We start from the raw sequence: 15,150 nt of genomic DNA on the forward strand, positions 1-15,150 counted from the left end.
GACCCAGACCCTTATAAATGGGTCGGGTCCTAGCGGGTCTGGGTCGGGTCCAGGACCCATTACCATCCCTAGCCACAGTGGAGAATCTTCTTAGCTAAATTGTTCATCTCCCTTTAATCAAAGTCCTCTTTGTCATACTTTGAGAGAGGCTTAGGAACTGACTCACCTTTTCATCCTTCCCAGTGACTTCAAAGTCACCGATTTCATGACTCTCCAAACTTGATAATTTTCAGCCTTGATAAGATTTCCAAACGATTCTTCCAGTATGGATAGTGCTTGCCATTGAACTTAGGCGGACGTTGTGTTGAGTAACCTTCTTCTAATCTTTCTCTCGTAGATTTTTACAAGGAAAACTTCCTAGGCCCAATAGGAAGAAAAACCTTGACCACGAGAGATTTTGACTCAAACTCTCTTTAATATACTACGCCAAAAGACTCTCTTTTGTACAACCTAATATTGGACCTTCTCTATTCCTCTAGAAACTTGTTCCCCAGTCACCCTGTTCCCCCTCAACAAGTGACCTTTCTCGCTTGACTTCACTCGAAGTCTTCTCTTTCTCTTTCTCATTCTCTTTCTCACTCTTGATTACAAGATTTTCTTCTCTAAATGTCACTCACTCGATCAACACTCGAAAGTATTACAAGAATAATTGCTTTGAAGAGTATTAAAACCGAAAATAAACTTTCTTATAAAATATTACAAATAAATTTGGGAAGTTGTTAGTTAATTATGGTTCATTGTTGAGCTATATATAGGAGATCTCAACAGCTCCTATTTTTGCTCCACTTACATAGACATGGGTGTTCTTAGTGTCCCATGATCTATATGTTGATGTAGCCATTTTATCCATGATCTTCTCCCACTAACTCCACATTCAAATCCACGTACAATCAGCCATTACTTCCATATTCAGCGTGAAGTTTGTTGTGAGGCTAAATATTTGGAGTTAGTTAGATCTCCTAGATTCTAGGAACTGACTGGTCAAACAGTTTCCAGTCCCTAGATTATAGGAGCTGACTGGTCAGTCAGTTTCCAGTCTCCTGGATTGTAGGAACTGCAGCTTGATGTGCTTCCTCCATTATAGCTCGGTTTGTTATTTCTTGTTTTCAATAGAATAATTCTTTCAACCTGTAGAATAATAACAAACGCATACTCCAACAAATATCATGAAAATTATTTTACTCAAAATAATATTCCATGTTATTTGGTTAATTCAAAGCAATTTATAACACATAACATTTCGAGCATATTAACTAATTTATTTAAATAACTTGAATAGGTTAAACTCATAATCATTTCTCCACAAATTTTAACTAAATAAATTAAACTCAAGATAATATGAATTTATATAAAATAAATTCAAAATTACACAATTAATTTCCTAGACTCAATTTATTTTTCTAGACTCAATAACATTATTTGTCATCATTAAAACCGTGAATACAACATGACCTTATATTTTTGTAGTATCATGCTAGGCTGTTTGTTTGTTCTTGGACTTTATGTACTCAATTCAAGTTTGTTGATTTTGTACTTTGTATGTTTGATCATTGCTTATGCTTTATTGATCTTTTGACGACTCATCTTTACTACGTATTGTTTGGTGAGAAGTCACTTACAATAATAGGTCATGGCTTTTTTAAGTGAGAGTTCATGATGCATGGAAGTGCTAGTGTAGCTGTTTCGTTTTATTATTTTTATATTATTGGTTGGATTGTTTTAATGTTTCTTAAATATAATTTTGAGATTTTTCTTAAACTCTAGAGTTGTTTGTAGTTTAACTTTTGGTTGACTTAGTTGTTGACTTTTGTCTCGTTGACTTAGTTTGGCTTGGTAAGTCATGTTTGGTTCCAATGTACGACTTGTATTTTGACTTTATCTATTTGGTTTGAGATATTTTATTATTTTTCGCTATAAAATTTTGTAAAGGTCAAAATTTTAAACGTGGCGGTAATGATTTGATGATTCTCTTTTATTTATTGAAAACGTGTTTTTTAGATAAAGATTATTGGGGTATTATAATTTATATCACACATACATCTAACGTTAATAATTTATATTATACAAGTTCAAGGTTTTTTTCACATTAAATCTCTGTGATGAGCCTGCTCATTTAGATTTAATTTTCTACGAGACTTGGGAGAATGAAAGTTGAGAGAAACTTGCAACGAGCCAGCAAAGAAAAATAAAAATAATTGACTTTTTCTGGGTTATTAGGTACCCGCTTAACCAAAACAAGCAGCCCATTACTTATCTCAGCGCTTTCCCCTTTTAACTTTTCCTTAGACGGGTACACGACCCATGAGAACTGGAAGTTTTAGAACAATTACTTATTTTTTTTGTGGGTCAATGGGTTGATTCAACCACTTCAGTTTTTTTTAACACCCTTAATTCAAAATAATTTGATACAAACAAAAAAGGATAGTTACAATTATTCTGTGATAAAGGGAGTATGATACAATGATCATACTAGATAACATATATCAACCAATCGATTTGGTAATATATAGATCCACAATGGTACTATAAACGATGTTCAATCATAATAAAAAAAAAATTGAAGTTAATGTGAAAGTAAGCATTCATATATATATATATATATATATATATATATATATATTATATATATATAATATATATTATATATATATATATATATATATATATATATATATATATATATATATATATATTAGGTTGATTAATCATTAGTCATAATTTTAAAATATTATATAGAAAAATTTGCCAAAAATACCTTTTAAATTATTTTTTGCTAAAAAAACAAACTTAATTTTTTTCAAGATAAAACCTATTTCCATTTTCTTGTGGTTTTTGAGATGCATATGGGTGACCCTTCTATTTTCCTTTCACCTTTTATTTCCATTAACCACATTACCACCCGCTATGTATCTAAAAAACCACACCGTAAAATGAGTTTATGTTTCATCTAGCAAAGGAAATTAAGTTTGTGTTCTTTTTTTTCTTTACAAAAAATGATTTGAAATGTTTTTTTTTTTTACAATTGAACTTTTTAATTTTTTTGGCAAATGTTCCTATTATATATTATATTTAAAAGATAGTATTTGTTTTTTAAAAAAATTATTTATGATTTCGAGTCAACTGAGTTGAGTCTAATTCAACTCTTAACTCTAATCCAAAATTTCAGGATTCATAAAATTGAGTCATTTTAGGTCGAACACTCTTGCTCAAAACCCAAAAAAATTAGGTTTGTTTCGATCGGTTTCTCGAATCAGGTCATTTTTGGACAAGTCTAGATAAAATGACTACTTTGCCAAATAGTACTAATAATCTTATATAGTGCTTCCACCTAATATAACCTCAATTTACTAGCTAAGAAACTAGTGGAAACATGGAGTGCATTATTCATACATATTTCATGTGCATGGTATCTAATATATGGAAGACTATTACATGCTCATTTGGAGCTAGACATGGCCACTAGCCGGGTGGGACCGGTTCAATTCGACGTGAATCAAAATCGAACCAGTTAGATGAACGGTTCGGTCAGGTTCAAGCTTGTTTTTCTCAAACCTGAATTGATTCATCTCCGGTTCAATTTAGTTAAGGACTCAGGCCGGGACAGGCCAGTTTAGGTTTGGTCTACATGTCCAATTTTGTTTTAGTAAACGAAAAAGCGTTTTGATTTTTAAGTTTTAATTGCATATGCACTATAGTTTACGATAAATAATTTTCGATACTTTCCATATATGATAACGTTATTAATAACTAGGCCGAGTATGAATGACTTTTATGCATATTTAGAACCAGTTTAACAGTTCAATTCAGGGTTGCGTACGGTTTATGGTCTGGTTCAGGATCGAAAGCGGTTCGCAGTCTGATTTAGGGTTAGGGTCAGACTGATTTCTTCCCCCATCAATTGGGCCCATGAGAACCCTTATGTTTATTCAGTTTCGGGCCGGTACTAGCCCGACCATTTGCCGATTCGGACCGGTTTTCTTGCAAGATGGTTTAGGCTTGAGTTCGGTTAGGTCCGTCCAATGACTACCTTTATTTGGAGCTCACTACTATTCAAATATGAGCAAAAAATAATAGAATCGAATGCACTATATGCCCACCAATCATGATTCACTCGGATGTACTTCTTATGTTAGTTTTAACTTCATTATTTCGTTTTTGACACTATTTATCAACCAATTGTGTTAATATTTCTTTTACAGTATCATTATGTAAGATACAAACATAGTCAAGTAAGGTCTTGTTAGATTCGTCTCATTATAAGATTCCAAATATCACATGTTTATAATTTTCACTTATACACAATTAAAGATATTGATGTTTAAAGACTTGTCTCTACAAATAGATGTTTAAAGAGTCGTCACGACAAATGTGAAAAACAAAAATGGTTTAATTAATAAAAAATATATAAAAAGTATGATAAAAGTTCAAGTAAATCGGCTCTAGACAACTGTGTTCATACTTCATTGTATTGAAAAGATTGTTAAGATGATAGCATATTTTCATTAAGTTGTAGACTACGAGTACAATTACACTTTAATTTGGTGAATTAAATGACTTTGAAAGTCACTCATAAAAGATATCCTTGCATCAAAGTCAATTAGAATTACTACTCCTGTTGAAGAGTACAAATTTACCAGAGGTAAATCAAGAAATGTAAATCTAAATACTGCAAGGGTGGTGGTCCCAAATCCCCAAACAAAAAGTAACAGATCCACATACGCAAATACTACCTCCGTTTCTTTTTAATTGTTACACTTACACTTTTCACGCATGCCGATGCACTACTTTGAGCCTTTATATCTCTAATTTTGTATTTGTAAAAAATATAAAAACTACATATTAATAAAATACATACTAATACGAATCTAACAAGATCCCACATGACTATGTTTTTATTCACGTATAAATCACAAACGAGAGTCAAAGTGCAATTTGTGAATAGTGTAAAATGTCAAAGTGTAACAATTAAAAAGAAACGGAGGTAGTATTACGTAATAAAATCAAACAAGCTTTAAATGATAGAGAAAAACAGAAAACTGAAACCATAATTTTGCAATTGACCACAAACAAATATAGCAAAACTCTTTTTTACCAAAGCACACAATCACAAGTTACCTAATTTAGCCAAACTGATACAATAGTAACTGTCAATAATAAAAATCATATATTTATACCCATTATTTACAGTTTTAGCAATTTCAACATACCCCAAATTCCCAAATTAATTAGGACAACACAAAAAGTCAACACATAAATAGTAGGACAAAAAAAAAAAAAAAAAAAGTAAGTAGGAGTAGATAATACAATTCTAATATATTTTTTACATAAATATTAATTAGGAGTAGTAGTTTAGAACCAACCTTAAGAGGAAGAAGAGAAACCCACGTTTTTTTTGTCTCGATATTTTCTCTCTCCTCTAAAACCCCTTCTCTTTGCCATCATCTCCTTCTCCCCCTGTTTTAGTTTTTTTTTTTGATTTATTTTTGAGTTATTTTTGGGATATATAAATAGTTCCGAGGCGTAGCCGTCGAGGCTCTTTCTTCTTCTCTCAGTAGATCTCACTCTTTTTATTTTCTCATTCTCTTTCTCTCTCTTCGTTTTTTTTTTCTGCTCGAATTGTTCGATCTCAGTTCGTTTTTTATTTATTTATTCAAATTTAGATCGGAATTTTTGTTTCAGGCCTCGGATTCTCTCTCGATCGATTTTGAGGTTTGTTTGTTTGTTTGTTCAATTTGATTTTAATTTCGTTGTCAGTAGGATCTGAAACTGAAGAAGATAATGTTGTTTTTTGAAATTAAATTCTGAATATCTTGAATAGTTGTGATTATGATTGTTTATTTTTGTATGATTTTCTAGAGGTTTAATTTGATTTGTATTTAGTGTCACTTTGATGGATCTAACAATATGTAGCTGAGGTTTTTTTTTTTGTTTCTGAAAATATTAATTTCTTCAGCAATGCGCTTGATCATTTGATTGTAATAATATATATCATGCAATTTTAACAGCTGAGAATTTGTTATAGTTTTGTTAGTTTGAGTTTAATTTGGTTAAATTTGGTTAAATTTGGTTAAATTTGGTTGAATTTGGTTAAATTCCTCATGCATGATGAATTGAGTGTTCGATCTGATTATTTGAATGCTAAATTGTGTTTTTGAGATGCTGATTTTGATTGATGAATATGATTTTGGCGATTTCGACGAATGATTTTATGACAATATATATGTTTTATATAGATCCGAGTGAGTTGGCGATGGCGGCCGCCCCGGAAAAATGGTTTAGGGGTATGGTGAAGGGTGTTCCTTCTGGTGATAGTTTGGTGGTGATGAATATGAGCAAGGGAGATGTTGTTCCAATGGAAAAGACTGTCACTTTGTCACATATCATGGCTCCTAGACTGGTATGTAATTTTCTTTTACTTTTTTTTTTGTTTTCTAATTTTGGTAAATTCTTCTTTATTCGATTCCTTGGAACTTTTTTTGTGGTTAATTTCTTGTATTTATTCTTTTTCACGTCACCAAAATTGCATCTGTCGCCTATTATGAGGTTGTCCTAAATTATAACGGTGGTATGTGAATAGTAGTATATCACTGGGGAATTTTATGTAATTTTGGGTAAAGTTATGGGTTTTTTAGGGATTTCTCGAATAATAGGGGTCTTTTGGATAGTTTTTCTCCCTTTTCTTTTTGTCATAATAACGAGATTGCCATTGTAATATGCACTATTCATATGTCACTTGGTAATTTCTCCTGGTATTGTGCTTATCAGCAGTAATTCTTTATTTAATTTAGCGTCTTGCTCTTAATCCATTTAGCTATATGTTGCTCTATGGTCGTTTTCGAGTCACCTGGATCTTCTAAGTAAATTTTAGGTTTGCCAGCTTAAATGATTACTAGCACCTTATGTTTGACAATTCTTAATGTGAGGTATCTCTTGTCTCGTAATAGGCTCGAAGAGATTCAGATGACGAGCCCTTTGCATGGGAGAGCAGAGAGTATTTGAGGAAACTCTGCATTGGAAAGGTGTGCTTTTTTTCTTCTTCCGTATATTTCTTACATTGTTTGGTGACTGTCTGCATCGTTTATCTCCCTGTCAAATAAATCAGAAATTAGTTGCCTAACTTCTAACTTTGGAAGCTTCCTGTGTATGACTTTAGGAGGTAATTTTCAAAAAGGATAGTACTGCACAAACAGGGAGAGAGTTTTCTACTGTGATACTTAATGGAAACACTAATGTGGCTAAATTGGTGGTTTCACAAGGCTGGGCAAAGGTGTGCTTTATACATTTTTACTTCTTTTCTGCGTATTTTTTGGGTGTTCTTTAATTTGATTCGGAGTGTAAAGTTCTGAGTGTATCAATTACGTCTGTAATATTTTTTCCCTTGGTAAAATGATCCATCATTTTTAGATGTGTTTGTTTCTGTTGATTGTGTAAAAATAGGTAAAGGAACAGAAAGGTGAAGCAAACGCTGAATTGGCCGAGTTGCAGCAACTTGAGGAACAAGCAAAGCAGCAAGGTTTAGGCAAGTGGAGCAAGGTAGATCTCAAGCTTTGTAGTTTGATGCTCTAATATAAATGTTCTGTGCTGCATTGCATAACAACACAGAGGCTGTGTTGTTGGTCATAAACATGTTCCGCGCAACATGTATAATTACTAAGATGCGTTTATGCAGTTATTGCTCACTTAGTCGCTTATAAATCAATTCAAGTTTATCTTATTAATTCTAATGGAATTGCATGAATTGGTATGTATTAAGATCAATCTTTGTTCTGTACAGGTGCCAGGTGCTTCAGAGGCTTCCATCAGAAATTTACCTCCTTCTGCCATGGGTGGATCTGATAATTTTGACGCTGCGGCTTTAATATCCGAAAACAAGGGAAGGTCAATGCAAGCAATTGTGGAGCAGGTTCGTATTGGAAGCGCAGTGCGAGCCTACTTGCTCCCCGAGTTTCAGTATGTTCAGGTTTTCGTGGCTGGAGTCCAGGTATGATGATAGCTAACTTTTCATTTCTTCGTGGTGCTAAATTTGGATGCTAGGGTTTTCCTGGAGTGTGGGCTCTAATGTTATTTTATCTTCATGGTGACTAGTGTCCATCAATGGGAAGGAAACCAGCTCCAGAGAGAGTTCTAGAAGCCGAAGTGAGTGCAGATGGATCCAATGGAGAAACTGCTACTGAACCTCGTGCCCAGATGACCTCAGCACAGAAACTTACTGCTTCTGCTGCAGTGGGTGTGGAAGTAGATCCAGAACCCTTTGGAAGGGAAGCAAAGCACTTCACGGAAATACATACACTTCATAGAGATGTAAAACACTTGTCCTTGTGTTATGTGATTATGTCAGTGGTTGATGCTCTTTATGTCTGAATTTGAATCTTTAATTTCGCTCCATGAACAGGTACGCATTGTCCTTGAGGCCCAGGACAAATATGGAAACCTGGTTGGTTCAGTTTATTATGATGATGGTGGTGAAGCAAAGAATCTGGCCTTGGAGTTGGTGAAAAACGTAAGTATATCTGGCAAAAAATCAAAAGGTTTCTGTTTGGCGCTGCATGCAAGGGTGCTTTTCTTCTGTACTTTATATCAATTGGTTTCTGTAATACCGTTGCGGTGGGTGCCTTTTTGCACACCGTACAAGTTGAAATTTTATATTATCAGGTATAATGCGAGATGCACTAAAATGTTTTTATGTTAGTTATAAAATGGCCATAATCATAGATAATCATTTGCTGTGTTCCGGTTTGAGTGAGAAGAGTATCTCTTGTGTTAGGTTTCTAGTGTTTGTTGAAAAATGATACTCGTTAATGTATTTGCTTCAACATAATCTGTTGCAGCACATATGTGTTGGCAGTATCAGCTGAACATTTCTTATTCACTGCCTATGCATATTAACATGCAGGGCTTAGCTAAATACCTTGAGTGGAGTGCAAGATCTTTGGAAGAAAAGGAGCGCAAAGAATTGAAAACAGCAGAGCTTGAGGCAAAGAAGAAGCGAATCAGGATGTGGACCAACTATGTACCCCCTGCTACAAATTCAAAAGCAATTCATGACCAAAATTTTACCGGAAAGGTAACAGGATAATAGCGTTGTCATGTGATATTATTATCTTTGCAAATTACTTTTGTGCAATTGCCTAAGTGTTTTGTGATATCAGGTGGTTGAGATTGTTAGTGGAGACTGTATTGTCGTTGCAGATGATGCTGAGCCATTTGGTAGTCCATCGGCAGAGAGAAGGGTCAATCTCTCTAGCATAAAAGCACCCAAGCTGGGTAATCCACGGAGGAGCGATAATGTACCTGAGCCATTTGCTCGTGAGGCAAAGGAGTTCCTCCGCCAAAAGCTAATTGGCCGTCAGGTATCCCACATCCTAGGAGTTTAATTATTGTGCAAGGTAGTGAGATCAATAAAATCCAAGTCTAATTACTAGGTTCTTTGTAATAACACAGGTAAATGTTTCTATGGAGTACTCGAGAAAAGTTCCCCTTGGTGGTGTAACTGAAAATGCAGCTACATCAACCGAATTTAGGGTCATGGATTTCGGAACTGCATTCCTGATTGCTCAATCAAAGGGTCAAGGAGGTGATGCTACATCAGTTCCATCAGCTGGCAGTCAGGAAGTTGGATACAATGTTGCTGAATTGTTGGTTAGTCGTGGACTTGCCAATGTTGTACCACATAGAGACTTTGAAGAGAGATCCAATTACTACGATGCACTTCTAGCAGCTGAAGCGAAAGCAAGAGCTAGCAAGAAAGGGATCCATGGTGGTTCTTCTCCCTCGAACCACATTCAAGACCTCACCACTGTGAGTAATGGTCTATTTTGCTCTGTCCCTTTCATGACCTTTATGCCCTTTATATGGGGCACCCCTGTTGCCTACCTTTTGTTTGCTTCCTGTATTTCATTTTTGTTGCTGCATTTTTCTTGAAATAATTCATCATAAATGGGTATTCATTTTGGTATAAAAATTTACAGGCTTCAGCAAAGAAAGCCAAGGAATTCTTGCCATTTCTGCAACGAAATAGGAGACTTCCTGCCATTGTGGAATATGTACTCAGTGGCCATCGGTTCAAGCTGCTAATTCCCAAGGTCACTTGTAGTTTAGCATTTTCCTTTTCTGGTGTGAGGTGTCCTGGACGAGGTGAAAACTATTCAGAGGAAGCAATTGCATTGATGAGGAGGAAAATAATGCAGAGAGATGTTGAGGTAACATACATCTTTTCTGAGTTGTTACTAGCTCCTGGCATCCAACAAACTAGAGTACTTGCTTCCTTATGCCATAATTTCTGATTCATTGGTTTCCCTCGAAAAATCAGATTGAAGTAGAGAATGTGGATAGAACCGGAACTTTCTTAGGATCCCTTTGGGAATCTAAGAAGAATATGGCTTCAGTTTTACTAGAAGCTGGCCTTGCAAAGTTCCAGACCTCTTTTGGTACAGATCATATACCAGATGCTCATCTCCTTGCTCAAGCTGAGGAGTCTGCCAAACGCCAGAAGCTGAAGGTCAGCAATGCGTAAAATTTTCCCTTCTTTTTATTATATTATTCTTAATGTCTCTTTTAACCAATTACTGGCTCCTTGCAGATATGGGAGAATTATGTCGAAGGACAAGAAGTTGCTAATGGATCATCAGTCCCTGAAAGCCGACAGAAGGAAGTTCTAAAGGTAGTCTGGCTTGTTTACATTATCATGTTATAATGGTACCTATGTTTTTCTAAGTGTAGCCAGAGGCCTTGGCATGTTTGCCGGCGCACAAATTTGAGCATTAATATCTTCAATTATGTATAAGTAGAAACTAGAAGAAGTTTATTTTATGAAACTAGATAATGAAGCGAATCTAGCAAGATTCCATGTTACTATGCTTTTCCTTATGTATAAATAATGAAAGACAGTCAAAATGAGATATGTGAACAGTGTCAAAAATCACTATGGTACAACTAAGAAAGATGAAGTAAATATGTATTTTGTTGGATAGAAAAGCTGACCATATGTTATTTACCAACGTTTACATATAACTAGGTGGTCGTTACTGAAGTCCTTAGTGGCGGCAAGTTCTATGTTCAAACAGTTGGCGACCAGGTGGTTGCTTCCATTCAGGCACAGCTTGCCTCCCTGGACATTGGCGATGGTCCTGATATCAGCAGCTTTAACCCCAAGAAGGGTGACCTGGTTCTTGCTCAATTCACTGCAGATAATTCATGGAACAGAGCGATGGTAAGTGAAGCAACAATTTGGTTCTTCAGTTATGGTTTAATAAAAATTGTGTCATATTTAATGTTAACAAAACATTAACTTAGTTTGCATTTTAAACATTTGATGCTTGGATTTGTTCAGTGTTTGCTATGATAGATTATGAATGTGCCTTATGTTGGCATTGCTCAATCACATTTGATTGTTTAATCTTTTAATGCCGAGTTTCCTTTGCTGTTACGATAGATTGTGAATGTACCCCGTGGTGGCAGTGTTCAATCCCCAAAAGATGAGTTTGAAGTTTTCTATATTGATTATGGTAATCAAGAAGTACTCCCCTACAGCCGTCTGCGGCCTCTACCTCCTTCAGTTAATTCTGTACCTGGATTAGCTCAGCTCTGCAGTCTTGCATTTGTAAAGATCCCAAGTTTAGAGGAAGATTACGGACAAGAAGCTGCTGAGTATCTGAGTGAGCTCACTCTTGACAGTTCCCGAGAATTTAGGGCCATGATTGAGGAAAAAGATACATCTGGAGGAAAATCTAAAGGTCAAGGAAGTGGCACAGTTCTCCTTGTGACCTTGGTTGACGTGGAAGCCAGTTCAAGCATCAATGCTGCGATGTTGAAGGTATAATTATGCTTCTTAATTTTGTTTTGAATTAATCTCTATGAGTTTTTCTCTTCAGCCTTGGACCATGCTTTTTTGGAGAACATGCAGCTGTTAAAATTGTTCATGAAATGCTACACTACTACAGGGTGGGCTTGGGCTTGGGGGGGGGGGGTAAATTGGGAAATGAGGCCTAGTGGTGGACTGGTGCCAAACTGCCAACTACTTTTGTTTCTGGTGTGAGAGGAGGGGAATCACCCATCTCTATTTTATACTCCCTCCGTTGCATAATATAGTGCTTACTTCTTTTCTTGCACGGGAATTAAGGAGAGTGGACGGAGTAGTAGGAGCTCAAAAAATTTTTTTTTTTAATAAAGTACTTTTGTCTTGGAACTACTACTACTCCCTTAGTTTTTTTTTCCTTCAAAAAAAAATCAAAAAACAATAAATATTCCTTGGAATGGTCTAAAACAATAAATTGAGACACATATTTTAAAAGAAAAGGTAAGGTATTTTGGAAAATTTGTGTAAAGATTGAGAATAATTTAGTCCAAATAAATTGATAAAAATAAAATACACACAACATTTTGGGCACCCAAAAAGGAACATAAGCACTATATTTATGGGACGGAGTAGTAGTAAGGAGGGCCTAGGAGGGAGGATGGTTTAAACTAAGGGAGTTGAAGTGATGCCTCAGAAAATGCTTTTGAGGTAACATAATGAAAAGATTAGTGAGCACAAAACGAATCGTAGTTTCTAATTTTACTAAAGAAAATTGATGACTATAACTACATTGATCCTTTACAATGTCATTGTATAGTACTTTTGAGGAAAAATACTGAATATTATCCAGTAATTGCAATACAAATAGAGAGCGCGAAGTGATTCCCCCCACTGTCCCCCAACTTTTTGCTAGAGAAAAAGAATCAACTATAATTAGACTGATCCTTGACAATGCCATTGTTCTCTTCATTTACTTTTGAAGTTTGAACCATACCTTAATTACTCAAACAAGTTGTTTAATTTTGATTCATAACCAAAATTGACCAGATCCAGGCTGAATTGTTGCAAACTACAATTTGTGCCATTCTGGCTCTTATTGCTAGTAATTATTATGGAGTCATGATTAGGATTTTTTTTGAGAATTTTTTTGCTTGTATGAGCAGTCTCCATATTTCGAAGTCGGGATTTGGAATTAGAGTTATTAGTTCGAACTTGATACTATCTTTATGGGGGTAAGTTGATGTAATAGGTTTTTGGTTATACCTATTGTGAAGTAGATTTTAGCTTGTTCTTTTGGAATTCTAGGTCTTTATTATGTAAATGCAGCTTTGTGGTATTTCAATTGATTCTTTGGAATAAATCAACGTTTACCAGATTCATGGAGATCGTCATTGACCCAAAATTGAAGTAACTTGAACCAAAGACTGTCTATTCCCCTAATGGCCCAATATGACCTAAATCGAGTTGAATTGCATCGAACCCAATCCTAACTGCCGGTTTGCCAAATCTCAAAAACAAATATTACTGTATAGGTTACCTTTTTTGGCAGCTATATCAAGGTTACCTGCTCACCGATGCCTTTTTTAATTTACATTTCTGCCTTTTTCTTCCCCGACTCCTTGTTTATCTATATTGAATGGGGTTATCTTGTCATCTGAAAATTTGGATGATAATTTGAGGGTGAATTATCAACCCCTCCTCTCGCGACCCCTGTAATGGAAATGACTTGGCCAATTTCCAGAGAAAAATGGTATGCGGTCTACCAAATTCATCTGTGGATCTGCGTATTTAAGCACACTCCGGGACTTGTATCATCTGCCAATTTAAGCTATCCGGGACTTGTATCATCTGCTTATTCAAGCTATCTGGGACTTATACCATCTACCGATGAAGGCTTTCTTTTGGATACAAGGACCTTTAAAATCTTTGTTGATGTTTGAGAATTTATCTTTTCTGCCTTGATATGATGTCTGCCTCTCTTAGCAGGAGGATTTTGCTCTCATGAGTAAATCTTGTTTCTGGGCTGTTACTTTATTTTTACTCAGCTTTCTCCTTGGTTATAATACTGCAGGTTGGACTTGCTAGATTAGAAAAACTTAAAAAGTGGGACACGAAGGAGAGGAAATCTGCCATCGATAACCTGGAAGAATTCCAGGAAGAGGCGAAGAAAAGCCGCAGTGGAATGTGGCAGTATGGAGACATACAGTCTGATGACGAAGATACTGCTCCTCTACCTTCAAAGAAAGTTGCTGGTAAGCGTTGAGCGACGTCAACTGGCAGTCTGTTAACCCATGGTTTAGCGATAGGGCGTGACCAAATCTTCCGGAGTACAAGAGAATAGAGAAGAGGAAAATCAAAGTCTTAAATTAAACTACTCAGTTCGTTTTTTAGTGGTTGCCAATTTTGTTATTTTTTTTCTCCCTTATGTTATAAATTTTCTCTTAAGGACTTTTGGACAGTTTAGTGCACACTGCCCCCTCCTCCAGTCCTCCCCTCGCCACCCCTCTCCTTTCCTCACCTCTCAATACTTGAATAAAAAGTGTCGGAGCTTTCCTGAGCGCTTTACCTCTATGTAGAGAGGCTGCGCTGACAATTTTCTCACTAGTGTTAAATTTTGTACCATTTTTTATATACTACAAAAAACGTTTTCTATTTTGGAATAGTGCTGTCACTTGTGTGAAAGTTTTAACCATGGAAATACACAAGCGAGTAGGGATTCGTCTGGTTGAGCAATACTACATTACAATTTTATTTACATCTTTGTAATACAACTACAATGGTTTCTATCATAAAATAAATAATATGTAGACTTATCAAAGAAAAAGAACTACCAAAACTCATAATCTAGGACGATTCTCGCTTCTCATAGAAAAATAATTTCCCTCTGAAATAGACCACTATTAGAGCTCGTTTGGTTCATTATTTTTAAGCTTCAAGAAATGGAATCAATTATCGATTTTTTTTATTCATGTTTGGTTCAACCATTCACCAATTCATTCCATTACTTGGTGGTAATGGACTTTCTCATTCTGTTACTTCCCTCTCCCCCTCGAGTAACAAAATTCATTAGTTTGTGGTAATAGTTACCATTCCATTACCATTATATGACTTGAATTAAACACTTGATAACTACAACCATTTTTATTATAATTTTCCTTTTTTATTTGTTTTCATTTTATTTCCATTTCATATCTTGAACCAGACGACCTCTGAGTTTAACTCTACTGCTAACTATCTGTCCTATCTTTGCCACTTCAAATCAATTAAGACACATTCTTGAGAAAAGACTTCTCTAAACAAGTTTAACTTTCTTGTCAACTAAGAGCACCCATAAAAAGTTACTTTAACGAGATGTA

General features: G+C 35.3%; 1 protein-coding gene across 1 annotated transcript; it reads left to right on the forward strand.

The window, feature by feature from the left end:
* Window positions 1-5,381: 5,381 nt before the first annotated feature.
* Window positions 5,382-14,446, forward strand: LOC104897091 (ribonuclease TUDOR 2). The gene is made up of 17 exons (XM_010683912.4): window positions 5,382-5,709; window positions 6,234-6,397; window positions 6,945-7,019; window positions 7,154-7,267; window positions 7,438-7,533; window positions 7,775-7,981; window positions 8,086-8,301; window positions 8,393-8,500; window positions 8,894-9,064; window positions 9,150-9,350; window positions 9,442-9,798; window positions 9,969-10,199; window positions 10,310-10,498; window positions 10,580-10,660; window positions 11,015-11,209; window positions 11,432-11,812; window positions 13,866-14,446. The coding sequence occupies exons 2-17, from the start codon at window positions 6,251-6,253 to the stop codon at window positions 14,055-14,057; spliced, it is 2,961 nt and encodes a 986-aa protein (XP_010682214.2). The 5' UTR covers window positions 5,382-5,709; window positions 6,234-6,250; the 3' UTR covers window positions 14,058-14,446.
* The last annotated feature ends 704 nt before the right edge of the window (window positions 14,447-15,150 follow it).

This window comes from Beta vulgaris, chromosome 6, assembly GCF_026745355.1.
Source record: "Beta vulgaris subsp. vulgaris cultivar EL10 chromosome 6, EL10.2, whole genome shotgun sequence".
Taxonomy (NCBI): Eukaryota; Viridiplantae; Streptophyta; class Magnoliopsida; order Caryophyllales; family Amaranthaceae; genus Beta; species Beta vulgaris.

What these genes read in the sequence shown, in the direction of transcription:
- LOC104897091 (XM_010683912.4), top strand. Translation starts at nt 6,251, where the DNA reads ATGGCGGCCGCCCCGGAAAAATGGTTTAGGGGTATGGTGAAGGGTGTT. An exon ending in GGAAACTCTGCATTGGAAAG is followed by an intron (nt 7,020 to 7,153) that starts GTGTGCTTTTTT and finishes GTATGACTTTAG; the next exon opens with GAGGTAATTTTCAAAAAGGA. An exon ending in AAAAGCTAATTGGCCGTCAG is followed by an intron (nt 9,351 to 9,441) that starts GTATCCCACATC and finishes GTAATAACACAG; the next exon opens with GTAAATGTTTCTATGGAGTA.